The sequence below is a fragment of the Gorilla gorilla genome, chromosome 8, assembly GCF_029281585.2.
Source record: "Gorilla gorilla gorilla isolate KB3781 chromosome 8, NHGRI_mGorGor1-v2.1_pri, whole genome shotgun sequence".
Taxonomy (NCBI): Eukaryota; Metazoa; Chordata; class Mammalia; order Primates; family Hominidae; genus Gorilla; species Gorilla gorilla.
Window position 1 is genome coordinate 114,366,391 of NC_073232.2, and position 25,436 is coordinate 114,391,826.

General features: G+C 52.0%; 1 protein-coding gene across 5 annotated transcripts; it reads right to left on the reverse strand.

The window, feature by feature from the left end:
• Positions 1–4,351: 4,351 nt before the first annotated feature.
• On the reverse strand, positions 4,352–25,314 carry LDB1 (LIM domain binding 1). 5 transcript variants are annotated; one of them, XM_019034591.4, is made up of 11 exons: positions 24,744–25,314; positions 16,110–16,212; positions 15,932–15,976; positions 15,745–15,820; positions 15,545–15,647; positions 15,205–15,377; positions 14,588–14,710; positions 14,267–14,350; positions 14,051–14,174; positions 13,703–13,845; positions 4,352–12,991 (listed from the first exon to the last, which is right to left on the reverse strand). In XM_019034591.4, the coding sequence occupies exons 1-11, from the start codon at positions 25,312–25,314 to the stop codon at positions 12,761–12,763; spliced, it is 1,776 nt and encodes a 591-aa protein (XP_018890136.2). In that variant the 3' UTR covers positions 4,352–12,760. The 5 variants fall into 5 exon arrangements, with proteins under 5 accessions (XP_018890136.2, XP_018890135.2, XP_055208778.1 ...); XM_019034590.4 differs by having other exon boundaries at positions 13,697–13,845; XM_055352803.2 differs by lacking the exon at positions 24,744–25,314 and adding an exon at positions 21,946–22,045 and having other exon boundaries at positions 13,697–13,845.
• Between the last annotated feature and the right edge of the window lie 122 nt (positions 25,315–25,436).

The following is a 25,436-nucleotide window of genomic DNA, read 5'->3' on the forward strand; positions in this document are numbered from 1 at the left end:
CCCTACTTATACAAAAACATTTTAACTCTTTATCATATTTGCTGCAAATATATTTCTCAGCATACTGCTTTCTTGTTTGTTCTCTTTAGAGGTTTGGTTTCGTTTTTACTTATACATATATACACCAAAGTTGTAAATTTGTATGTAGTCAAACTGGTCATTCTTTCCTTTTTTTTTTTTTAATTGGGATAAAATTTACTCTCTTCCTTTTTGATTTCTTCTATAGTATTTAAGCTTGCAAGTTTATTACCCACACACATATTCCTACAAGGCTGACGAATACTATTTAATCTCATTTTCTTCTAATTTTATTTACTTACATTTAATTCTTTAATCTTGTTTTTCTTTTTTTTTTTTTCTTTTTTGATGGAGTCTTCTCTGTCACCCAGGCTGGAGTGCAGTGGCACTATCTCAGCTTACTACAACCTCAGCCTCCCAGGTCAAGCAATTCTCCTGCCTCAGCCTCCCGTAGCTGGGATTACAGGTACCTGCTACCACACCTGGCTAGTTTTTTTTTGTATTTTTAGTAGAGACAGGGTTTCACCATGTTGGCCAGGCTTGAACTCCTGACCTCAGGTTTTGAACTGCTGACCTCAGGTGATCCACCCACCTCGGCCTCCCAAAGTGCTGGGATTACAGGCGTGAGCCACCACACCCGGACTAATTCTTTAATCTTGTATTTGTTTTATTTTATAAGTTAGGATCTTTTTGTGTGGTTTGGTTTGGGTTTTCTACATTACTAGCAGCATGGACCTCATAGCCTCCTATTTAGTTTCCCCTCTCCAGTTCTACACACCACATCAAACTAACCTTATTTAAAAAAAATAAAAAAATAAAAAAAATAACAGATCTGAGTAGGTCACTTCTCTGTTGAAAAACTTTTGGTGGTTTTCCACTCTCTATAAAATTAAGTCTAAACTTTGTTGGCCAGGCTGGTCTTGAACTCCTGACCTCAGGTGATCCACCCGCCTCAGGCTCCGAAAGTGCTGGGAGTACAGGTGTGAGCCACCACACCCGGCCCTTTCTCTCTTTTCTGGAAGGCAGGGACCAGCTCTTAAACATGACCTGCATTAGATCCTTTGGTGACAACCCATTACATTTGGATGAAATTCAAAATCCTTGCTGGCTCTGTGACCTTGGGCAAGCTGCTTGACCTCTCTGTTCCTTAGTTTCCTCCTAGGTAAATAAAATGGGAGACAGCTGGGCATAGCAGTGCATGCCTTTAGTCCTAGCTATTTGAAAGGCTGAGGCGTGAGAATCCTTTGAACCCAGGAGTTCATGGCTGAGATGAGATATGATAGCATCATTGCACTCCAGCCTGGGTGACAGTGAGACCCTGTCTCACAAAATATATAAATAAAAATAAAAAATAGGCCAGGCTAGCAGCCAGGTGCGGTGGCTCACGCCTGTAATCCCAGCACTTTGGGAGGCCGAGGCAGGCGGATCATGAGGTCAGGAGATTGAGACCATCCTGGCTAACACGGTGAAACCCCGTCTCTACTAAAAATACAAAGAAAAATTAGCCGGGCGTGGTGGTGGGTGCTTGTAGTCCCAGCTACTCGGGAGGCTGAGGCAGGAGAATGGCGTGAACCTGGGAGGTGGAGCTTGCAGTGAGCCAAGATTGCGCCACTGCAGCCCAGCCTGGGCGACAGAGTGAGACTCTGAATCAAAATAAATAAATAAATAAATAAATAAATAAATAAATAAATAAAATAATAATAAATAAAAATAAAGATAAAATGGGAGCTAATTGGTCTTCCATATATATGTTCAGGTTCTGCATTTGTGGATTCATCTGACCACGGATGGAAAATATTCCAAAAATATGATGTCAACATCATTATAGAAAAAGATAAGAAAAAAAAATTCCCCCTAAAAGGATGGTTGCATCTGCACTGAACATGTACAGAGATTTTTCCTCGTCATTACTCTCTAAACAATACAATATAACAATTATTTATATAGCATTTACATTGTATTAAGTATTATAAGTAATCTTGAGATGATTTAAAGTATATGGGAGGATATGCATAAGTCATATGCAAAGACTATACCATCTTATATAAGGGACTTAAGCATCCGTGGGTTTTGATACCCATTCTGGAACCAATTCCCCCAGTACCTACATCATACAGTATGGTCAGGTTTTTTTTTGTTTGTTGCTGTTGTTGTTTTGAGACAGAGTCTTGCTGTGTCGCCCAGGCTGGAGTGCAGTGGCACGATCTCCGCTCACTGCAACCTCTGCCTCCCGGGTTCAAGCGATTCTCCTGCCTCAGCCTCCCAAGTAGCTGGGACTACAGGCGCCTGCCACCACGCCCGGCTAATTTTTGCATTTTTAGTAGAGACAGGGTTTCACTATGTTGGCCAGGCTGGTCGTGAACTCCTGACCTGGTGATCTGCCTGCCTCAGCCTCCCAAAGTGCTGGGATTACAGGCGTGCGCCACCACGCCTGGCCCAATGTGGTCAGTTTTTTTTGTTTGTTTTTTTGTTTTTTTTGAGATAGAGTCTTGCTGTGTTGCCCAGTCTGGAGTGCAGTGGTGCGATCTTGGCTCACTGCAACCTCCACCTCCCACTTTCAAGCAATTCTCCTGCCTCAGCCTCCCGAGTAGCTGGGATTACAGGCACATGCCACCATGCCCAGCTAATTTTTGTATTTTTTTAGTAGAGACAGGGTTTCACCATGTTGGCCAAACTGGTCTTGAACTCCTGACCTTGTGATCTGCCTGCCTTGGCCTCCCAAAGTGCTGGGATTACAGGCGTGAGCCACCGCGCTTGGCTGGTCAGTTTTTAATGAGAAAATTGACTTAAAGGGTTTCTCACAGTAGCTGGTGCAGAATGAATGTTAAACGCTATCATTATAATAATCATCAACACGGCAGCCTTGTCCAGTCTGGCTCCAGCTTCTTCCTCCTGCTACCATTTGCCCTTGTTCAGAACCCACTGGTTTTCTTCTAATCTTTTTTTTTTTTTTTTGAGACAGAGTCTCACTCTGTCGCCCAGACTGGAGTGCAGTGGCATAATGTTGGCTCACTGCAAGCTCCGCTTCCCAGGTTCACGCCATTCTCCTGCCTCAGCCTCCAGAGTAGCTGGGACTACAGGCGCCCGCCACCATGCCCAGCTAATTTTTTGTATTTTTAGTAGAGACGGGGTTTCACTGTGTTAGCCAGGATGGTCTTGATCTCCTGAGCTCGTGACCCGCCCGCCTCGGCCTCCCAAAGTGTTGGGATTACAGGCATGAGCCACTGTGCCCTGCCTTTTTTTTTTTTTCTTTGAGATGGAGTCTCGCTCTTTCACCATGCAGTGGCATGATCTCAGCTCACTGCAACTTCCACCTCCTGGGTTCAAGCGATTCTCCTGCCTCAGCCTCCCGAGTAGCTGGGACTACAGGTGGCCGCCACCACGCACAGCTAATTTTTGTATTTTTTAGTAGAGATGGGGTTTCGCCATGTTGGCTAGGCTGGTCTTGAACTCCTGACCTCAGGTGATCTGCCCACCTCGGCCTCCCAAAGTGCTGGGATTACAGGCATGAGCCACCTCGCCCAGGCTCTTTTTTTTTTTTTTTGAGATGGAGTCCCACTTAGTCGCCCAGGCTGGAGTGTAATGGCATGATTCTCGCTCACTGCAACCTCTGCCTCCCAGGTTCAAGCAATTCTTGTGCCTCAGCCTCCTGAGCAGCTGGGACTACAGGCATGCACACCACACCTGGCTAATTTTTTTTTGGTATTTTTAGTACAGACAGGGTTTCACCATGTTGACCAGGCTGGTCTTGAACTCCTGACCCCAAGTGATCCACCCACCTCAGTCTCCCAAAGTGCTGGGATTACAGGCGTGAGCCACTGCACCTGGCCTTCTTCTAATCTAACCCAGCAAGCACTCCCCAGCATCAGAGTGTGTTTCCTATACCTGAAATCCTATTCCCCATACTCTTTACTTGACTAAGTCTTCCTCATCCTTCAAGTCTCCACTGAAATATTCCCTCAGAGAGGCTTTCCTTAACACACCAGATTAAATAAGGTCTCCCTGTTATATGTTTATCCTACACTATTTGGTTATATCATAAATTGTCGGCTGGGTACAGTGGCTCTCCCCTGTAATCCCAGCACTTTGAGAAGCCGAGGAGGGAGGATGGCTTGAGCCCAGGAGTTTGAGACCAACCTGGGCAACATGGCAAAACCCTGTCTCTGTAAAAGCATACAAATATTAGCCAGGCATGGTGGTGCATGCCTGTGGTCCCAGCTACTCTGGAGGCTGAGATAGGAGAATTGATTGAGCCCAGGAGGTTAAGTCTGCCACGAACCATGATCGCACTACTGCACTACAGCCTGGGCAACAGAGTGAGAGCCTGTCTCAAAAAAAAAAAAAAAAATTGTCACTGCGTATGTGTATGTATGTGGCCATTTGTTTATTTTATTTTTTTATTTTTGAGACGGAGTCTTGCTCTGTTGCCCAGGCTGAAGTGCAGTGGCGTGATCACTGCTCACTGCAAACTCTGCCTCCCAGGTTCAAGTGATTCTCATGCCTCAACCTCCAGAGTAGCTGGGATTAGGTGTGTGCCACCACACCTGGCTAATTTTTTATTTTTCATAGAGATAGTGTTTCACCATATTAGCCAGGCTGGTCTCGAACTCCTGACCTCAAGTGATCCACCCACCTCGGCCTCCCAAAGTGCTGGGATAACAGACGTGAGCCACCGTGCCTGCCCCCATTTGTTGTAATATCTATTTCTCCACCCAATTGTGTAATATGCCATATTGTCTTATTCACTGTTCTGTCTCCAGCTCCAGGCATTTTGTAGATGCTCACTAAATTTAGCTTGGTTGACCAAATGGATGAACGAGCTGAGTAGAGTTTATATAGCAGGGACTCAATAAATGTTAAAATTTTAATTTGAGTTAACCCTAGAACTTCCATAGTAAAAGCACTCAAGCTTAGGCTTCAGAGGTGGGAACATGAGTTTGCAGAGACTACTACTAAACATATAACCAGGAAAAACTGCACATTTACAGTAGGAGATGGAAGTAAAATTATGGAAATACTCTTCACAATAGCCAAAACCTAGAAACAACCCAAATGTCCAGTGACAGGAGAATGAATAACTGGGTAGAGTCACAAAATGGAATATTATAGAGTTCCCAAAATGAGTAAACTGTAAGCAATATGTAACAATACAAATCTTGTTAATACAATATAACAAGCCACCAAAAATTACATACAGCAATACTCCCTTATAATAATGTAAAAAATAACTAAACTTAAAAAAAAAATTTTTTTTTCTGAGATGGAGTAATCCCAAGTAGCTGGGATTACATGTGCCTGCCACCACGCCCAGCTAATTTTTGTATTTTTATTTTTTTTATTTTGAGACGGAGTCTCGCTCTGTCGCCCACGCTGGAGTGCAGTGGTGCCATCTAGGCTCACTGCAAGCTCCACCTCCTGGGTTCACCTGCCATTCTCCTGCCTCAGCCTCCCAAGCAGCTGGGACTAGAGGCGCCCACCACCACACCCGGCTAATTGTTTGTATTTTTAGCGGAGACGCGGTTTCACCGCATTAGCCAGGATGGTCTCAATCTCCTGACCTCGTGATCCGCCCGCCTCGGCCTCCCAAAGTTCTGGGATTATAGGCGTGAGCCACCACGCCCGGCCAATTTTTGTATTTTTAGTAGAGACAGGGTTTCACCATGTTGGTCAAGCTGGTCTTGAACTCCAGACCTCAGGTGATCCACCTGCCTCGACCTTCCAAAGTGCTGGGATTACAGGTGTGAGCCATCGCTCCCAGCTAAAAATTCTTATAAATTTTCAGGAATACATACAGCTGGTAAGTATGGAAAAGGAGCCAGGTGTAGTGGTGCCACCTACAGTCCCAGCTATGCATGTAGTCCCAGCTACTTGGGAGGCTGAAGCAGGACGACTGCTTGAGTCTAGGAGTTTGAGGTTGCAGTGCACTATGATCGGGTCTGTGAATAGCTACAGCACTACATTCTGAGCAACATAGTGAAACTCTGTCTTATAAAATATATATGTGTGTGTATATAAGGAAAACAAGAGAATGATGGATATCTTGAGAGATGGAACACATAGCTAGATTTATTGCCAAGTTATTGCCAAGGTCCTAGCTTTCATGCTGATTATTTCTTTTTTTTTTTTTTTTTGAGACGGAGTCTTGCTCTGTCGCCTAGGCTGGAGTGCGGTGGCGCGATCTCGGCTCACTGCAAGCACCGCCTCCTGGATTCACGCCATTCTCCTGCCTCAGCCTCCCGAGTAGCTGGGACTACAGGCACCCGCCACCATACCCGGCTAATTTTTTGTATTTTTAGTAGAGACGGGGTTTCACCGTGTCAGCCAGTCAAGCTCCTGACCTTGTGATCCGCCCGCCTTGGTCTCCCAAAGTGCTGGGATTACAGGCATGAGCCACCGTGCCCGGCCCATGTTGATTATTTCTTACAGTCTTTTTTTGAAATGGAGTCTTGCCCTGTCGCCCAGGCTGGAGTGCAATGGTGCAATCTCCGCTCACAGTAACCTCCACCTCCCGGACTCAAGTGATTCTCCTGCCTCAGCCTCCCAAGTAACTGGAATTAACAGGCATGCACCACCATGCCCAGCTAATTTTTTTTTGTATTTTTCATAGAGACAGGGTTTCACCATGTTGGCCAGGCGGGTCTTGAACTCCTGACCTCAGGTGATTCACCTGCCTTGGCTTCCCAAAATGTTGGGATTACAGGCGTAAGCCACCGCACCTGGCCCCATATGATAGTCTTATAAGTAAATGTGTGCTGTGCATGGAACAATGATGAGAGTGTGTCATGAACCAAGGTTATGATTAATCTAGTTCTGTGCATCTGAAATCCGTTAAAGGAAAGGGAGAGAAATTAGCCTACCTCATCCTCCAGGCAGCCTCAGTTGTTGGGGGTGATGGGGAGAAGATTTTTCTCCCCCAAGCTCCTTTGGGACTTTTCTCCAGGGACTGGCCCTAGGTCCTCCTCTTGTAGAGGTGAGCTGGTGGAATAGAGGTGGGGCAGCAAGGAGGGAAGTAATCCAGGGTTTGGCTTCCTCTGGAAATGGGTCCTGGAATCAGTGGGAAAATGAGCCTCTCCTGAGGCTGAAGAAGGAATCTGGAAGTGTGAGTCAGCTTCCATTCCCATTCAGCTTCCCACACTCCCCAGCTTAGAACTGTTGAGTATGTAGTCTCCCATCCATTTCATCTATGACCTTAGGGTGGGGGTTAGGAGGAGCCCCAGAGCTGGGCCCTGAGTGAATGGGGCTGTGGCCACATGAATGACAGTCATAGTCGTTATAAACATTCTGGGTACTAGGGAGCTGGGACCAAGGTCTTGCTATGTTGCCCAGGCTGAAGTGCAGTGGCGATTCCTTGGTGCTATCATAGCACACTGTGGCCTCAAGCTCCTGGCCTCAAACAATCCTCTTGCTTCAGCCTGCCACCTGCCAAGTAGCTGGGACTATAGGCACAGACCTATATGGGCACAGTCCCACTATGCCCAGCTTAAACCAGTGGCTTTGAAGTCCATCATGAAACTAGGGAGCTGCTGACTCAATATATATATATTTGAGACAAAGTGTCACTTTGTTGTTCAGGCTGGAGTGCAGTGGCACAATCTTGGCTCACTGCAACCTCTGCCTCCCAGGTTCAAGTGATTCTCATGCCTCGGCCTCCCGAGTAGCTGGGACTTCAGGTGCATGATCATGCCCAGCTAATTTTTGTATCTTTGGTAGAGATGGGGTTTCACCATGTTGGCCAGACTGGTCTTGAACTCCTGACCTCAGGTGATCAACCTGCCTCGGCCTCCAAAATTGTTGGGAGTACAGGCGTTCTGAACCACTGCACCTGTTTTGTTGTTGTTGTTGTTGTTGTTGTTTGAGACAGAGAGTCTTGCTCTGTCACCTGGGCTGGAGTGCAGTGGTGCAATCACAACTCACTGTTGTCTCAACTTCCCAGGCCCAAGTAATTCTCCCACCTCAGCCTCCCAAGTAGCTGGGACTATAGATGCACCACCACACTCAGCTTATTTATTTATTTTAGAGATGAGGTCTCGGTTGGGTGGAGTGACTCACGTCTGTAATCTCAGCACTTTGGGAAGCCAAGGCAGGCAGATCACTTAAGGTCAAGGGTTCAAGACCAGCCTGGCTGACATGGTGAAAACCCATCTCTACTAAAATTACAAAAACTAGCTGGGCATGGTGGTGCGCAACTGTAGTCTCAGCTACTAGGGAGACTGAGGCAGGAGAATCACTTGAACCCAGGAGGCGGAGGCTGCAGTGAGCCGAGATCATGCCACTGCACTCCAGCCTGGTCGACAGAACGAGACTCCATCTCTTAAAAAAGAAAAAGTAGAGATGAGGTCTCACTATATTGCCCAGGCTAGTCTTGAACTCCTGACATGGTGAAACCACGTCGCTACTAAAAATAAAAAAATAAAAAAATTAGCCAGGTATGGTGTCATGTGCCTGTAGTCCCAGCTACTTGGGACGCATGAGAATCATTTGAACTAGGAGGCAGAGGTTGCAGTGAGACGACATCATGCCACTACACTCCAGCCTGGGCAACACAGCAAGACTCTATCTTAAAAAAAAAAAAAAAAAAAAAAAAAAAAAGAAGTCAGGCTGGACTGGGCTAAGGGTATAAAAGAGGGGTTGGAAGTTGCACCAGACTACAGTAGGTTCCTAGGAAAGGGGATGGAGCTCTCTGGCTGAATCAGATCAGACGGGGTCAGGAAAAATGAGGAAGGAGCTGGGAGTCCAGGAGGGACAGAGGTTTGGGGTTGGGTTCAGACCTCTGTGGATTCAGAAGCCCTGGTTGGGGTACATGGTCAGACTATCCGAATGAATTAATTCACCAACAGACACATACGTAAACATATGCATATACATGCCTACATACAAACACACGTATACACTGCCTTACCTGCACATATAAGATCCAGGCCCTCCCTAGCTCAGCAGCACAAAGCTCTTCAGCAATGTGCTAAGGCTTGGGACTGGGCCCACATATGTACCTGAAAACAAAGGGCATGAGGGTTTTGGAGGGTCTCTCTCTTCCCTCACCCCAGTAATTCCTCTTCACCAGGGGTTCCTGGGGGCAAATGGGGAGGAGCCAGATATGGGGCTCCAGAGGAAGTTGCTGGCCACTGTGTTTCCTGAGTTCAATAGTGTGTTTTCCTGCTTCTCTGACCTACCCCCTGCCCCCAAGTAGGATGGGGTCCAGGCCTGGCAATCTACCTTTTCCCTTGACTATCTCCCTCCATACACAAACATATACATACAAGACGTGAACCTACAAATACCCAACCGAGTCACACAACCACTGTCCCAGCAGCCCCATAACTCAACACAGTCGCACTGCTAAGCCACACATTTAACAACACACCCTCATTTATGGATTTATAGCCTTCACTCACACTCAGCAGTCACATCTTCTCTGCTTTGTTCAACATCATATCCCCAGCACCTAGAATGGGCCTAGTACCTAAAGAGGGCTCAATGAATAATATTTGAATGAATTAATTAACCAACAGACACATACATAAACATATGCATATACATGCCCACATACAAACACATGTATACACTCCCTTACCTGCACATATAAACAGATCCAGGCCCTCCCTAGCTCAGCAGCACATACATACACCCACACTCAGGCTAATGGGCTAGATGTACACCCAGTGCCAGACACAGACCCACTGTAGATGTTACCTGGCACTCTCAGGGTGAGTTGCTGGTGGCAGTTGGCTGGTAAATGTCCTTCAGGCTGGCCAGATCTACAAAGGAAGAGTTGGGGGTGGGGTGCAATAGCATTCCTTGGGGTCCTGAGGCACTGGGTTATGAGAAGCTGGGCTGGCAGCAGGGCACGGCCAAGATAACTGTAGATTGGAGATTGGACAGGTCACACAGTCCCTTCCTCTGGTGTCTTCCTACCAGCTAGGGAGGTGAGGGTAGAGGTGCAGGTCTATCGGGCTTTATTTCAGGTCCAGGGAGAACTTAGGAGGGGAACAGTTTGAGGCCTCAGCTTCCCCTGCCTGGGATGACAAAGAGGGACACTGGATAGGGAGCTTTATGGGCACTAAGACCCCATCTCCAATCCACAGCAGGGTCTCCGTATCTTCCGTCTTTAATGGTGAAGAGGGGACTTGGAGAGTTAACTACCTGGAAAGGGGTCTGAAAAGTGCCCTATTTATCCTCCCATCCTCCCATAGAGCTTCAAGCTACCCACTAGCAACTGAACTGTGTCTTCCTCCGTCAGCGTCGTCACCCGAAGTTAGCAAGGAGACAATCCTGCTACTCTCTTAATCCCCCACCCAGGGACCTTAGCACCAGGGGAGACTAATTTAGACCTCAGCTGCTGACCGGGCAAAGTGGACCACATCTATAATCCTAGTACTTTGAGAGGCCGAGGCGGATGGATCACCTGAGGTCAAGAGTTTGAAACCAGCCTGGCCAACATGGTGAAACCCTATCTCTACTAAAAAAAAAAAAAAAAATACAAAAATTAGCCAGGCATAGTGGTGGGCACCTGTAATCCCAGCTACTTGGAAGGCTGAGGCAGGAGAATCACTTGAACCCAGGAAATGAAGGTTGCAGTGAGCTGAGATCATGCCACTGCCCTCCAGCCTGGGTAATGGAGCAAGACTCCATCTCAAAATAAATAAACCAACCAACCAACATCAGCCAGGCTAGTAGACTGGGGGCTGGGTAGGGGTAAGAGTCTCCCAGGTACTCTAAGTACCCCAAGACCATCTAACCCAAGCCCCCTCCTGGGCCAAGTCCCCTCTCCCACCCCTCCCTCAACGGCATAACCCAAGGCAGTCTATCCCAGGAACCTGCCCCAGGAGGGCCACCTGTCTGGCTGCCGCATGACAGCTAAGGGTGAGAAGCAACAGTCCTGGGATGAGAGGTGGGGAGCAGACTGAGAAAGCTAACTCTCCCTCAACTTTTGAGGGAGATGGGGCCAGGCTGGGACATCTGGGAACAAACTTTAGGGTCTTGGGTGAAGGAGAAGTATAATTCAGGGAAACAACTTCAAAAGAGTGAGGGGAAATGTGAGGTGAGTGAAGGGATCCAATTCATAATCTTAGGAACTGCAAGGATGGGGAAAAGATTGCCTTGGACTGAGTCATTATTAGGCATCAATGACCAACCAGGACACTCTCAAACCGAAAAGTCTCTTTATTGATTGGTACCATACATGACTCAAATGGCCCAAAAAAAAAAAAAAAAAAAAAAAAAAAAAAAAAAAAAGGCATTACAGTTGGGGTGGGATGTCCACCTTCCTCACCCCTTCCCTCAGCTCCTGACTCAATACCCTTCCAAAAGTGGCAGCTGGAGTGGAGGAAATACGGTGTGGGGGACCCCAGAATCCAGAGGGAAGAGTGGGGAGAGAGGTGGTGCTAGCACTTCCTGGGACTGGCCACAGGAAAAGGCAGCAAAGCCACAGAGCTGGACCAGCTGCATGAAACCCTGCTCCTGGCTGCACCCTGGCAGAGCCGAGGATCCCGGCTGCCTCCTCCTCCTTCCTTCTGTGAGGAAGGAGCGGCAGGGGATACTGGCAGGTGAAGACCCTCTACCTCTACCTCACCTATGGGGACAGAGGCCTGTTTCTCCCTGGTGGGCTTGGAACTGGGATGTCATCTGTGGCTCCTTCCCCTCTATGAAGGACAGAGTAGGATTACATATGCAGTTGGAGGGGCTGAGGGAAGATTCTGGAGGAAAGTGGCTGAGCCCCTCTCCCATCCCATGCCTGCCCAACTGAAACAAAACCAAAAATACAGCAACAAGGCTGCTCCCTTCTCTCCACGCTCCCTAAGGGAAGGAGCCTCCCCTCCCCGCATCCTAGACAGCTGCTCTTGTGGAGGACTTGTAAGGAATATACATACCATGGGGGTGGGGCTAGAAGAGAGGGAGTCACAAGCACTAGGAGGGCAGGCCAGAGTCCAGAGAATGGGGACACAGAGACAACAGCAGGGGTCTGTCACCAAAATGTGGCCACCAATGTCCCCCTACCCCATGGCATGCTTTCCTCAACTGCAGTCACCCCAGAGGAAAGGGGGAGAGATGGTGAAATGTCTCCTTGGTCTGAAGCTCTCACACCATATAAAATGGTATGCACACCTCCCTCCCCCACTCTCACCCCCACCTAGGCCCTAGGCCCCCATCTGCCAAGAGTAGGGAGGTAGCTGGACTTTTAATAGGGGGAAGAGGGGGGGACATGAGTGATTTTTTTTTTTAACTTACATTTTTAATAATATTATTTTTTTAAAAACCTGGAGCTGGGATAAGTGGCAGCAGGGAGGAGGGGCCCAGAGCTTTACCCCTCTATTACCAGCTGCCTAGGGGAAGGGGCATTCAACCAAGCCCCGTAACTTTAAGTCCCTAAGGGCTGTGGGTATAGACAACCCCAGGCTTGAAAGGGGTAAAGTCAGGGGGATGGGAAACCCACAATCTGGGGTGAAGATGGAGGCAAATGCCCTGGGGGGTGGTCAGGACATGTCTCAGAGGCCCAGGTTCCAAGTAGGCATCCACATGAGTACCCCCTCCCCCTAAAAGGCTCTGTAGAGGCCAGGCCCAGCCCAGGGCCACTGGGGGGGCAAATCTTGGCACCTGCCCCCCAGCAAGTCCAGTTCCTCCCTGAAGCGGGTGGATGGAGGCTGCCCATTTTAGATGCTCAGTCTCTTCATTCTGTCTTCTGCTCCCTGGGGCTGCGAGGGGTGGGGCAGGTAGGCAGAGCACTGGGTGGCCACAGCAGGGCCTTTTACTGGGAGGCCTGTGACGTGGGGTTCTCCGATTTGCTTTCTTGGCTGGACGGAGGCTTGCTGTTCCAGGGGCTGTTGGCGCCCAGTGCAGGGGAGTTGTTAAAGCTGTCCTCGTCGTCAATGCCGTTGGCTGCGTCAAACTGGGTGTTCTCCAGCCGGGTGATGAGCCTCTCGTCCTCGTCCCCGAACTCCCCGCCCATCAGGGTGGGCTCCCCCACCACCATCACATCCTGAGAGTGGCGGAGGTCCCCAAACATAATCGGGGCAAGGGCTCGCCCGGCCCAGGGCGGCAGATACCCCCAGAGCCCCAGTACCCACCCTGGAAGCTCAAGAGTCCCCACCCCCTCCTCATACCCGAATTTAAAACCCCAACTCCTGACACCCTCAGCTCCTGGAATCCTTCCTACTGAAGAACACCAGAGCATCAAAGCCTTTAGCCCATATCCATTACATTCGAGAAGTCACTCTACTCCCCTAGCTCCCTAGCCCATCTCCCCAAAATTTTAGGGGACTCCTCAACTTCTGTCCACATGTAAGAAAGGGAGCATATCAAAAACATGAGGGAGGGCAGTGTGTGCATGTGCAAGGGTATGTATTCTGGATCTGCAAACACTCCAGTCTGCATGTCTATCAGTGTGAGTGTGTGTGCTGGATGGTCTGTGAGCCCCAAGCTGTCTGTCCTGAATATCCGTATGTCCTCATGGGTGTCTCTGTCCCTTTATGCCCTAGCTTCCTATGGCTGAGTCTGTGTGATCACACCCATGCAAGTGCCTGACAAGAACTCTCTCACCAGTAAAAGCAGTTAGCCCATGCTGGCAGAGTACTTGAGGAAAACTGTCTTTGCTTCTACGCCTGCTAGTGAGCTCAGGCTTGGACAGGGGTCAGGGGTGAGTGGTGGGGCAGCCCAGAAGAGAGAAGAAAGCCGAGATGCTTACAGGTACCTGGCTGGAGAGGGCGAAGGTGCTAGCTGGGCTCTTCTTCTTGCTGTTGCTGTTGTTGGTGTTGCCACCACCAGAGCTCATGGTGCTGCCCCCTGACATCTTCCGTTTCCGCCGTTTGCTGGGCTGCTGACGTGTGGGCTCCGCTGTGCGGTAAACGGAGACTCAGATGGGAGAGGGCCCCAGGTCCCCTATTCTCCATTGTGGCTCCCAAGGAGCATGAGCCTGCCCTGATCCCAATTTTGTAGACCCGGGAACAAGGAAGGGGCGGGGAAAACTTCAAAAGGAAATAAAGATACAGCTTTGGGGAGCGGTGTGAGATCCTGGTAAGAGCAGGTGCAAGGCACTCACCAGGGGGTGCTACCATGCGCTGCCACTTCTGGAAAAGGCAGGTCTTGAGGCAGTCGCGGGGGCTGAGGCTGTAGGTCTTGTGGCGTGACATGAGCTCTTGCATGGGCTCGAGTATCACACAGAGCTAGGGGTAGACAAGGAGGTGGCTTGTCAGGGGACAGACATGGAGCCGAGACTAAATGGACTGGGGCAGAAACTGGGTGGTCGGAGACTCACTCGGAGGTAGTTGAGAGTGGAATTGGACAGCCCACACCGAGTGATGTTTTTGGAGAGCTGATCCAACATCTGGGGGTCTTGGGCCTAGAGTGGGAGAAAAGACAAGAAAGAACACTGACACCTGGGTTGCCTCTGCTCACCTGCCCTATCATCTGAGCATTGTGACACTCCTGAGAGAGGATAGTCTCTCATTAAACCTGCTGTTCAGATGAAGAAACCCTAACCCTCTGTCTAAGTAGTCAGTCGAGAAATGGCAGACCTTGTTCCACCCTTCCCCCGCCTGCCTTCACTCTTGCATCCTGGGTCCTGCCCACGACTCACATGCATGGCAAGGATGCTGCGGGGGATGAGCTCTCGGTGCTGCCGGATGCTGAAGTGCCACGTCTTTATCCGCATCATGTCGTCAAACATGAACTCCAGGTACAACCGGCCCTCCACACACACCTGGGGACAGGCTTGTCAGAACCCTGCCCCCTCCCCACATACCATACCTGAAGGTATGTCTATTACAGTCTCCCATTTGCTTACAACTCTCCCATTGCATACACTTTTGTCACCTGCACATTAAATCTAGGTGCATAAATGTCACAGTACCCCCCACCCATATACCTGGCCCTTACACACACAGACACACAGACACACAGTAGAAAAGCTTAACAGATCCTTGTCCTCTCCCCCATGTGGCTAGTGATACACCCACCTGCTCTAAGCTATATGAGGGCAGACTCTTGTTCACTCGTGTAGCCTTGGGGCCCAGAAAACTATCCCATACAAACACAATACATGTTTGCTGACGGTTGCAACATGCCTACCCGCCCTTCTTATTTTGCCACTTCACATTATGGCTCCCTGGGGAACAGCTGTGAGTATACACTGGGAGAGAGGACAGGAATCAAACCCAGGTGCCATGGTGTTCCACATCCAGCTGGGTTGCTGACCTGGGTGAACATGGGCTTGCCATGCTGGGTCACCATGCTGCCCTGGTCACAGTCGAGGGACACAAAGTTGCTGTGGAATGCCTCCTTGGGGTGCTTAAGAACATAGTACAGCTCCGTAGCACCCCCCTCAAAGATGCTGCGGAAGTAGCGTGGGATCAGGGTCCGGCCAATGGCTGTAGAGATGGGACAAACTCTTCAGGACAAAGGGACCGCAAAAGGGGCCAGGCAGATGCCTCCCCTACCAATCTAGATATCCCCTGGCACTCCCAGACCCACTTCTAGACCTTAGAACGACATAGGAGGTATACACCCTCACAGCAAGACCCCAGAGGCCACTCACTATATCTCTTTGGTCCATCCTCCAGGCAGAAAGTGATGGTCAACATGGCATCATCCTCAAAGAACTCAGTCGTGAATGCATCCCACCAGAGATTGTCACACTCCTAGGGAGCATGGTAACGGGTGTTCATGTGTCATAAGATATCCCATAGGGTGCCCAGATGGCCCTCCTGCTCCCAGCCGCTTTTCCCTTGGCCATACCTCTGTCCAGTTCTGAAGCCGTTTGTTAAGCTCAAATATTCTATAGTCAGTTTGGTTGCCATATGGTGTGTGCCTCCTGGAGGAAGTGAAGGAGAGAGGTCAGTAGGAGCGGAGCCTGCCCCCTCCACCCCCTACCTCGGCCTTCACCCAGTGGAAAGCACCTTCTTCCCCACTGGACTCCACTTACCCAATCCCTGGCTCCAGGTATGTAGGCGGATACATGGGAGTTGGGCTGTGTAAAGGAAGAGGCTATGAGAATGGGGGTTGAAGACAGGAATTACTGGGGGCAGGGGGCTACTCCCTCCCCTTTCCAGGCAGGATCCCACCTGGAGAAGGGTTAGGAAGTGGCCAAGAGACTCACTTACCCCACATCCCTATCCAGCATGGTGCCGGGATGGAAGGGGGGAAAGGCGTTGCCGTTCGGGGGCTCCTTCGGCGAGTACAGCTTGAATGACTTTGAGGAACAACCTAGATGAGAAAGAAAGGAGTCATAGCTGGGCGCGGTGGCTCACATCTGTAATCTAGCACTTTGGGAGTCCAAGGCAAGAAGACTGATTGAGCACAGGAGGTCGAGGCTGCAGGGACCAGCCTAGGCAACATAGCGAGACCTCGTCTCTAAAAATAATTGAAAAGTTGGCCGGGTGTGGTGGTGCATGCCTGTGGTTCCAGCTACTTGGGAGGCTGAGGCAGGAGGATCACTTGAGCCTGGGAGGTCGACACTGAAGTGAGCGGAGATCATACCACTGCACTCCAGCCTCGACAACAGAGTGAGACCCTGTCTCAAAAAGAAAAAGGAGTCCCCTGACCCCCTCTTGGGAGCTCTCCGATAATCCTGCTAGACTGTGTGGATAGGGAGGGTCTTATGGAGCTCCCTGGCCTGATTATAAGAGAGTGGTGGACTAGGGGAGGGGGCTACTCTAGGGAGCACCTGTCTCTCCTTCTAATTCTGGCTCCAATCTTATTTCATTAAGAAACAAGAGTAGTCCACCCTAATCCCAGCGCATACCCAAGATCCCATTTCTTCATTTGGCTGAGTCCTAGATGACAGAAGAGGAATTGAAGTTGGGAAGAATGATCACAGAATAAATAAATATCCAATCATTAGAATCTAATTTTGATAAGCCCCCTTTTAATCTACATACTTTCACTCAATCATCAAAACAACCTTATGAGGTAGCAGGGCTGACCATAACATTCCCATTTTACAGATGAGGCAACTGAGGGCTCAAAGGAACTTGCCAAGATCATAATGCTAGTAACTGTCAAAGCTAGGACTTGAGCTTGGATCTTCTGATTCCCACATCCTATACTCTTTCTACCATCTGACCCCTCTATTGCCCTCTAGAGACCAAAGTGGGGGAGGAAAAGGGAGGATTTTCAAACTCTGCCCTTCCTCCACCCTCAGGGTCTCAGGAGGGCAAGGGATGGAAAGATAAATGGGGGTGGGTGCCTGTTGGGTGTGGCCTACCAGATAACCAGTTGGGCCTTCTGCCTCCTCACTAACGGCCACTCCCTTATCAGCCCAGCCCCCACCCCCGCCCCCAAGGGTAGACAGTATTGTCTCCAAACCAGAAACCCAAAGCCTCAACCCCTTTTCTCTTCTGAGACTTGGGAGTCGGGGAAGCAGGCAGATGAGCCTCCTTTGCATCCCACTCTACCTACAATTGAGAAGTAGGTGGTCTGGGAAGAAGCCTATGTTCCTCAGTCTAGGGGCAAGTGGTCACTAGACAGGGGTCTCACTAGTGTGTATCTGTGATGTGCACATGTCCTCTCTCTCACCTCACCTAACAGCAAACAGTTCCTGGAATACTGTTTTCTGACTGGAAAAAGTGTTAAATTCATAGTTGGGTATGAGCCAGGTACCCCTGCAACTCTGTTTCCCCTTCTCACCAGATAGGAGGGGAAACTGAGGCACAGGCCCAAAAGTTCATCTGACTCCAATCACATTTGCTTCCTTGGGTCCCTAAAACTCGACTGCATTTGGAAGGGTAGCTAGATTGGCTGTATCTAGATCTCCTCCCCAACTTAGATACAAAACCTGTTTTGTTCCTTTGGGGGGAAGAGACAAAAGAAGACCCTGTGCCAACATGTGTCATTTAATTCTCTCCCCAGAGCCCTGTCCTCACAATGCAGGCAAAAGGAGGGTCCCAGACTGCACAGTCTCTGAAGGTGCCAAGTCAGAGCCTGTGTGTGCCTGCACACACGTGTGCCTCATCCTGCCTAGCAGGCTTTCACCCTCAGCTCGCCCTAACATGCCTATCAAGGGCTGGAACCCAGCAGCCCCAGGCAGATTCAGATGCCCACAACAGGCCCTCACCCCATGCACGAGCTCTCACGGGCCACATCCATATGCTCCAAGAACAGCACACACAGCCTTCACATGCCAGTCTGGACTGAGCCTGTGTCTCCAGAAAGACAGTCCCCACCCAGCCACCAAGTCTCCCCACTCCACAGACAGGCAGACTAAGGCCACACAGGAAGCCCAAGCTCACACAGCCCACCAGAGGCCAGGCCTGGGCAGTAAACCCAAGAGTAGATTCTCAGACCTGGCCCTCATCCCCCAACTAGGCCATCCTTTCTCCCATAGCTTAACCACCCCTGCCTCCTCAGTTTCCGGGCCACTTGAAATGTGTTAGCTCAAGAACCTGAAGAGACAGGAGGCAGGACGCCTGGGTTTCTCTCCAATTTTGTAAAAAAAAAAAACTCTCAGAGCCTCCATTTCTCTCTCTAGAGAATGAACAGGCATTGTCTAGGCCTGGGTAAATAGCTCTGAGGAGCTAGAACCCAAAGCTCTGGGCCTCTATTTACACCTCCAGTGAATGGACACAAACTCAGCCTCTCTCCAGAGCCACAACTCCCAGTGGCTCCAGCACAAGGGCTTGGGAGTGAGTAGAGAAGGGGAGGGACATCACCCAGACCATCTGTCCCTGTTGCTGCCTGTCCCCAGCAGCAGGAATAGAGGCAGCAAGGTGGGGGGACGGAGGAGATGTGTCATCCAGCCCTGGAGTCAGCCATAGCCCCCCTCCCACCTCTAGCAAATTGGAAGCCTTTAGGAAGGGGGAGAGAAGAGCCCAGAACTAGTAAAGTTTTCTCAGGGTGGAAGCTGCATCCCGGGGCTGAGGAGGGCACCTCCAGCTGGGTATTGCCATGGTAACCAGGCTGACTCGAGGGCAGGCCTCCTCCCTTTAGGGACTGGCCACAGGTCAGCAGGCCTGAGCGCCCCGGCGGCTCTGGGCTGGGGCACCTCTCCCCCAGCCCGCAGATCAGGCCCGGGCCGGGCTGAGGGCCTTCCGCCCACCCCCAACAGGCTTGCAGGGTGCCCAGACTTACCTGGGAGAACTGAGGGGGCCAGGAGAGGTACGGGGAGCGACTGCAAGCCCAGAGGAGTCCTGGCAGGGGTGAGGGCTGACGGGGGGACAACTTCAGCAGCTCATGTCCCAAGTGGGACGGGCAGGCCCGACTGGGAGCTCCAGTCCGCCGGCCGCACAAAGACTCGCACGCACAGCCTCGGCCCGCCCCGCGGCGGCCGCAGTCCCGGGGGAAAGTTACAATGGCCACTGGGCCGGGGGCCGGGGGCCAGGGGGCCGGCCTGGGGGGCGGGGGGCCGCGGGGAGTCCGGAGCCTTCTTTGTTTGCAAGGTTTCCCTCAACAATGGCTGCTCCGCTCTTTCCTCTCTCCTCCTCCTCCTCGGCTCTCCCCGCCGCCGCCTCTCGCTGCCTCTGCCTCCGAGCAGCCCGCCCGCCCTCCCCAGGCCACCGGGCCCCTCTGCTTGGGGGCACCAGGAAAGGCAGGACCCGGCACTCACACTCACTCACACTCGCACACTCAGACACACACGCAGCGCCCGCCGGCTGCCTGCCTTTCTCCCTTTCTCTCCCTGCCTCCCTCCCTCCCCGCTCGCTCTCTCCGAGCCTCTCTCAGAATGAGGCCCCAGGGCGGGCGGAGGGTGGAGCTGCCCCCACCGGCCCCGCCCCCTCCCTGAGAGGAAAGAGGAAGAGCAAGGGAGGGAGGGAGGCTGGGACGGAGGGACTGCTGAGAAAAACAAAAGAGAGACAGAGACTGGGAGAGACAGGGGACGGATCAGATTGGGCCAGGAGAGACCTGGATGGAGGAGAGGCCTGTGGGGGCCAGGAACGAAATGCAGCCCGCCTCCCCCGAGCCCCAGGCACGGTGCTCAGGAGTGAGCAGGTGGGCCAAAGCCACTGGCAGAGATGGAGGAGGGCGGGCTCCTCTCTGCAGACTCCAAGATCTTCAAAGCACCTCCCAAACCTCCCCCAAATCTTTCTCGCCCCTGTGATCGCTCAGGTTGAAGGCTGGCCCGGACTGCCAGCCTGGGCTCCCCTGGTGAAATCCTGGAGCAGCTGGGGGGAGAGGCTCCAGGGGGTTATTTTTGACAGACACACATTCTGACATCAGACTGTAAACACTGATTGGAGGAAGGGGGACACTCCAGGCTTCCCTGCCCCCAACCCAGCTAAATTCCAAGCCTTGACTTAGATCCCCCTTAACAGGAAGCCCCCTTACCCACCACCACTGAAGACAAGTGGGTGCCAGGGAAAGAGGCATTGTCAGAGCTAGGGAAAGCCAACTTGGCCATCCAAGGGTCCCCAGAAGGAGCTTAGTTTGCTGCTGAATCCTCCCCACCACCCCAGAAAAAAAAAAAACGTGTGGTTAGTGGATAGGACCTGTTCTCCCATCCAGCAGGGCATCCCAAGGGAGCAGATATTTCTATTTTTTTTCCTAAGGTAATTTTGTTGTAGCAGGAGGGAATATTTCTAAAACTTGGGTAGTGGGCCAGACCTTACTCGTGGACAAATAGGAAAAGGAAAATACATAGTACACACACACAAACACACACACACACACGGGAAGGGGGAGCACCAACCTTCTATTTCCTTCTTTGCAATTTGAGTGTCTGTTTCTCTACTTCCTGTCTCCTACCCCCAACTATATTCACACATAACTCCAAGGACAGGATTTCTCATGACATACTCACTAGTTAACTGTGCAGTAATATTGCACCTGGCTCTGTGAACATCTTCCACATAAATAACACATCTCACTTTCACATAAATCACTACCTGATACACATTTCAACCTGTGATATATCTTTTTTCCAAGACGGAGTCTCGCTCTGTTGCTTAGGCTGGAGTGCAGTGGCGCGATCTCGGCTCACTGCAACCTCCAGCTCCTGGGTTCAAGCGATTCTCCTGCCTCAGCCTCCTGAGTAGCTGAGATTACAGGTGCATGCCACCATACCCAGCTAATTTTTGTATTTTTAGTAGAGACAGGGTTTCACTATGTTGGCCAGGCTGGTCTCGAATGCCTGACCTCAGGTGATCCACCTACCTTGGCCTCCCAAAGTGCTAGTATTACAGATGTGAGCCACCGCGTCTGGCCATCAACCTGTGATATATCTCAGATCCTAAATATACCCAAATCCTGGATATATACACACACACACAGTCTAAGTCATATACACTGGGACCTATGACATGCATCCTGACCTCAATACACACACCAAAACTGTGTTATAAACCCTAAACCTGTGACAGCCTATCACATACACACCCCGATCATTTATTATGCAAGGACTTAACCTATAAATCACCCTCTCTGAAGCCTGCGTACCATTCCTCATCACAGCCTGACCATAGAATAAACCCCAGCTTTCACAAACATACTGAAATCTATAACATTCAGCCAGACCCTGCAACATACAGCCTATCACCAGGACTTAAGACACTCCCACTGACTCCCAAATTTACAGCTTAACTCTGGAGTAGTCCCACTTCTCCCCCACTGCCTTTAAACTTTCCAAAGTGCATTCACAGGCAGTACCTCAAGAGATCCTCATAGCACATAGGGCCAAATATCCTAACAGTGAGATCCTAACAGAACCCACTCACTGAGACAGGATGACCAGGGTGGGCTGGGGGGTGGGGGGGTTGAACCCTGCACTTCTAAACCCACCAGATACAAGCCAAGCCCTGCAGCCATTCCTACTCCCTTCCCCCTCCAGGCCTCAAATCACTGTCCTCATGGGGAGGGGGAAATGTGCTCTGGCTTTTGCCTCCAGCCCAGAGCTCAGAACCCCACACCCACCCTGTCTCCTCAGACAGGAGGGACTACAAGGGCCCTCCAGTCTCGCTGTGGGGTGGAGGGGCCCCTAAATGCCAAGATGTATCAAGACTGGCAAACCATTCAAAACAGGCCTTCTGGTTCTCCTTCTCCAGCAAGTCTGCTCCTTTCTCTGCTCTGACCCGATTCACCCAGTTGCACAGGGGCAGAACAGGTCCAGCTAAAAAGAGCAAGTCTGAGTTAGAAGGCCTTAGAATTGGTGGTGAGGTGGAGGGAGCAGCAAATAATGACAAAGATGATGAGGGAAAGTACTCCTCCCGGAGGTGGGGACTCAAAGGACAGCAGCCAGCCCCAGCCCACAGGATGAGGTACCAGCACTGCCCCCTGCCCGGGCCCCTGGGGCTCCCTGACCCAGGCCTCCAGTGTGCCTGCCCCCCTTCCTTTGTCTGTGCCCGGCCTCCCGTTGGCCTGGCGCTCTGCCATCCTCCTCTCCTGGCTCCCAGCCGCCACCACTGCTGCCTCCTCCCCTCCCCCTACTCCTCCCTGCCTTAACCCTTCTGAGCCACATGCTGCCCCAGACAGGCCCTGGCCCCCTCAGCATCTTGCTCAGGGTGATGCCCCTTAGTCAGAGGCTCTCCCTGCTCCCAGCCATTCCAGCCCCAGAAGCTGGTCCTCACCCCAGGAGCACTATGGGAGCTGGGCATGTGTATGTGTATGTGTGCTTCTGTGTGTGCATGTGTGTGGGTCTGTGTGCGCTCTGGCTTCCTTCAGTCACATGTGTGGGGCATGTGCTGTCTCTGCCGGGCTGGGGGAGGAGGAGGAGCCCGGAGACAGCAGAGCACAAAGGAGAGACTCAGACAGGCAGGCAGGCAGGCGGCAGGCGGCCTGCCAGGGCGCCTCAGCCCTCACCCCAGGGCTGCTCAAGGTGGGGGAAATCTTCGGGCCTGGACTGCTACATGCTGCCATGCCTTCCTTGTGTTCAAGCATGTGCTCCCCCATCCAAGCAAGCCGCAAGCCAGGTCCCCTCTCTAACCTCAACTGCTACTATTCCCCACCTCCAGTCTACTCTGAAGCCCTCCCCATGTGGTTCTCCTTGAAGTCTAACCTCCATCCACCCTCTTTGGCATCAATCTATAAGACTTCTTCATGATCTGGGAAGAGGCTCCCCACTCTTCCCTATCTTTTGCCCTCTCTCCCTCAGTCAGACCACCAGACACAAAAGGAACATGCCTTCTGGGGCATTGACTGAAGTTGTCTTCCCACCCACCCACAAACCCCTGGGCTTGGGCCCTCTTCCTGTTCCCATGCTGCTCCCACAGACTGAGAAGAAGAGATTTTCTCTCTCCTCCCACTGGACCCAGGCACCCTGCCCCAACTTCAGGGCCAACCTCCCATCCACCTCCAGCCTGACAACCCCTCCATACATACATACCCGCTTACCCACTATTTGTAGGAACTAAGAATCACAATTTAAGACTCATCCCTCTAGCTTGTTCAGATCCTTAGTTTAACTGCTCTGCTCATGTGTGGTGATGGAGGGTCAGGGCCCTGGGGTGGGCTAAGAACATGATGGATCTGAAAGGGGTACCCAGCATGGGTCAATTATAAAGGAGAAAATCCACAACATAAACATGTACACCAAGCTGGTAGAAGGAGAGACGACGGGGCCAGGCAGGATTCCAGCTTGGCAAGCTCTTCCCTCTCCTCTCCCCAACCCTCTGCAGCAGGAGCCAGTGGTTCCCATACTCGGATATTCTAGGATTCTTAGGTTCTCTTATTCCTCCTTCTGGGACCCATGCCCCTTAAACATCAGCCTCAGCAGGCACCTGAAGTGTGTGCCCAGCCCAGCTTGGCCTGGGTCACATGATTTTCAAGGAAGCTTCCGCACTGGCAGCTTCCCTTGGGGATTTGTGGGGGAGTGGTGGGTGTCCAGCTGTGAAGTATGTAGCCAAAGCGGGCTACATTCAGGGACACTGACTTCCAGGAGAAAGCTGACTCCAGTCTGGGGCAGGAGGGCCAATTCCAGGACCCAGAGTCCCGGGGATGGAGACAGACCGTGTGCCGTGAGGCCCTCTGTAGACTACCTCTCCAGTCGCATGGCTTCTCTCTTTCCTCCTGGCAGTGAGGTAGACGCCCCCCACCCCCCAGGAAAAAAACTCAGACCTAGGCTATCCCTGGCAAGAGCTGATATGTTTTGGGGAGGCAGGGATCTGAGCCTGGGTCCTCTCTCAAGTTCTCAGTTTTGGGTCAAGTATTGCTCCCCCCAGCTTACCTCTCCACAAATCACTCTATTTCCTAGCCTGCCCTCCCACTAGGGCGGAGATGCCAGACCCAAGGGTCCAATTATCTGGCACCTCTTAGGAGTACCTCCGGTGCCTCAGGAGGGCCAACCTTCCCTGGCAACAGGCAGGAAAAGTTGAAGGTGGGGGGCAAGATGGGCCGCAATCAATATCTCCCTGCAAACAGGGTCCTCAGAAACAGCATGGGGGGGATGTCACAGGATAGGTAAGAGGCAATGGGCAGCAGGGAAGGGGGGGCAGCCCAAACCAGCCAATCACAACTCTATGGTGACCTGAGGGGGGGGGGGTCAAAAGTCCAGAGTCACTTCTGATTGGCTAACAACCTGGAATTCTGAGAATTTCAGCCCCCCCCCAAACCTCTCCCCAATTAGCCTACCCCCAAAAAAACATACACATAAGCCACCCCCAGCGTCTCCTCCCCGTGTTTCTGGGCTGCTGCGCATTTACACAGTTGGGGAAAACGCTACCCGCCAGCCTGAGGTCCCGCGTAGCCCTTCCAGCCCCCGGCTTCCCCCATGCCATCGACGCCCCCCACTAAAGTTCTCGCCAAACACGGGGTGAGGGGTCCGCAGGGACGGTTGGGCAGGAAGGGGCCGAGTGGCCGCACGCCCCACTCACCAGGACAGGCACAGCCCACTGACATCTTCACATCGCCCGCCTCTGGGGGCCCAGCCGAGTCACGGTGCCCGCCCCTCGCGGGGACAGGCCGGGCATGAGCCGCCGCCGCCGCCCGCGGCCCCCGCTGCGCTCGCCGCCGGCCCGGCCCGGCCTCGGCCCGGTGCGGGCGGCCCCTGGCTGCGGCGAGGGGCCTGTCAGGCGCGGAGCAGACAGGAAGGAAGCCAGGCAGGAAGGCGAGCAGCCTCTGCGTGTGTGCGCGCGGGTGTGAGTCCGCGGAGTGTGTGTCCGTGTGTGCGCGTGTGCGTGTGCGTGTCTGTGCGCTCCCGCCGCCCTCCCCGCCGCCGCCGTCGCCGAGCGCCCCCCTCCGCCCTCGCGCTCCCTCGCGCCGGCGCCGGCTCCCCAGCCCAAGCCGGGCAGAGCCGGGCTTTATTAATATGCTAATTGTCCTGCTAGTGGGAGGGGAGAGCCGTGTCAAAGTGACCCGGGAGAGCGCGCAGCAAGCGACGACGTGCGTGCGCCGCGCGGCGGGCGGGCGGCGAGGGGCTGGGAGTGCTCGGGGAACGGCATGCATGTGACGCAGCTTTTAAAAAAGGAGACGGAGGCAGAGACCCCAGAGAGGGAGGGCGAAGGGGAGGGCTTGGAGGCGCAGCCGCGCGCTCGGTGTCCGTCCTCCGGGTGCCGCCGGGTGGGGAG

What these genes read in the sequence shown, in the direction of transcription:
- LDB1 (XM_019034590.4), bottom strand. Translation starts at nt 25,314, where the DNA reads ATGCATGCCGTTCCCCGAGCACTCCCAGCCCCTCGCCGCCCGCCCGCC. An exon ending in TACCTGGAGCCAGGGATTGG is followed by an intron (nt 15,821 to 15,931) that starts GTAAGTGGAGTC and finishes CACTTCCTCCAG; the next exon opens with GAGGCACACACCATATGGCA. An exon ending in GCAGCATCCTTGCCATGCAT is followed by an intron (nt 14,351 to 14,587) that starts GTGAGTCGTGGG and finishes CTCCCACTCTAG; the next exon opens with GCCCAAGACCCCCAGATGTT.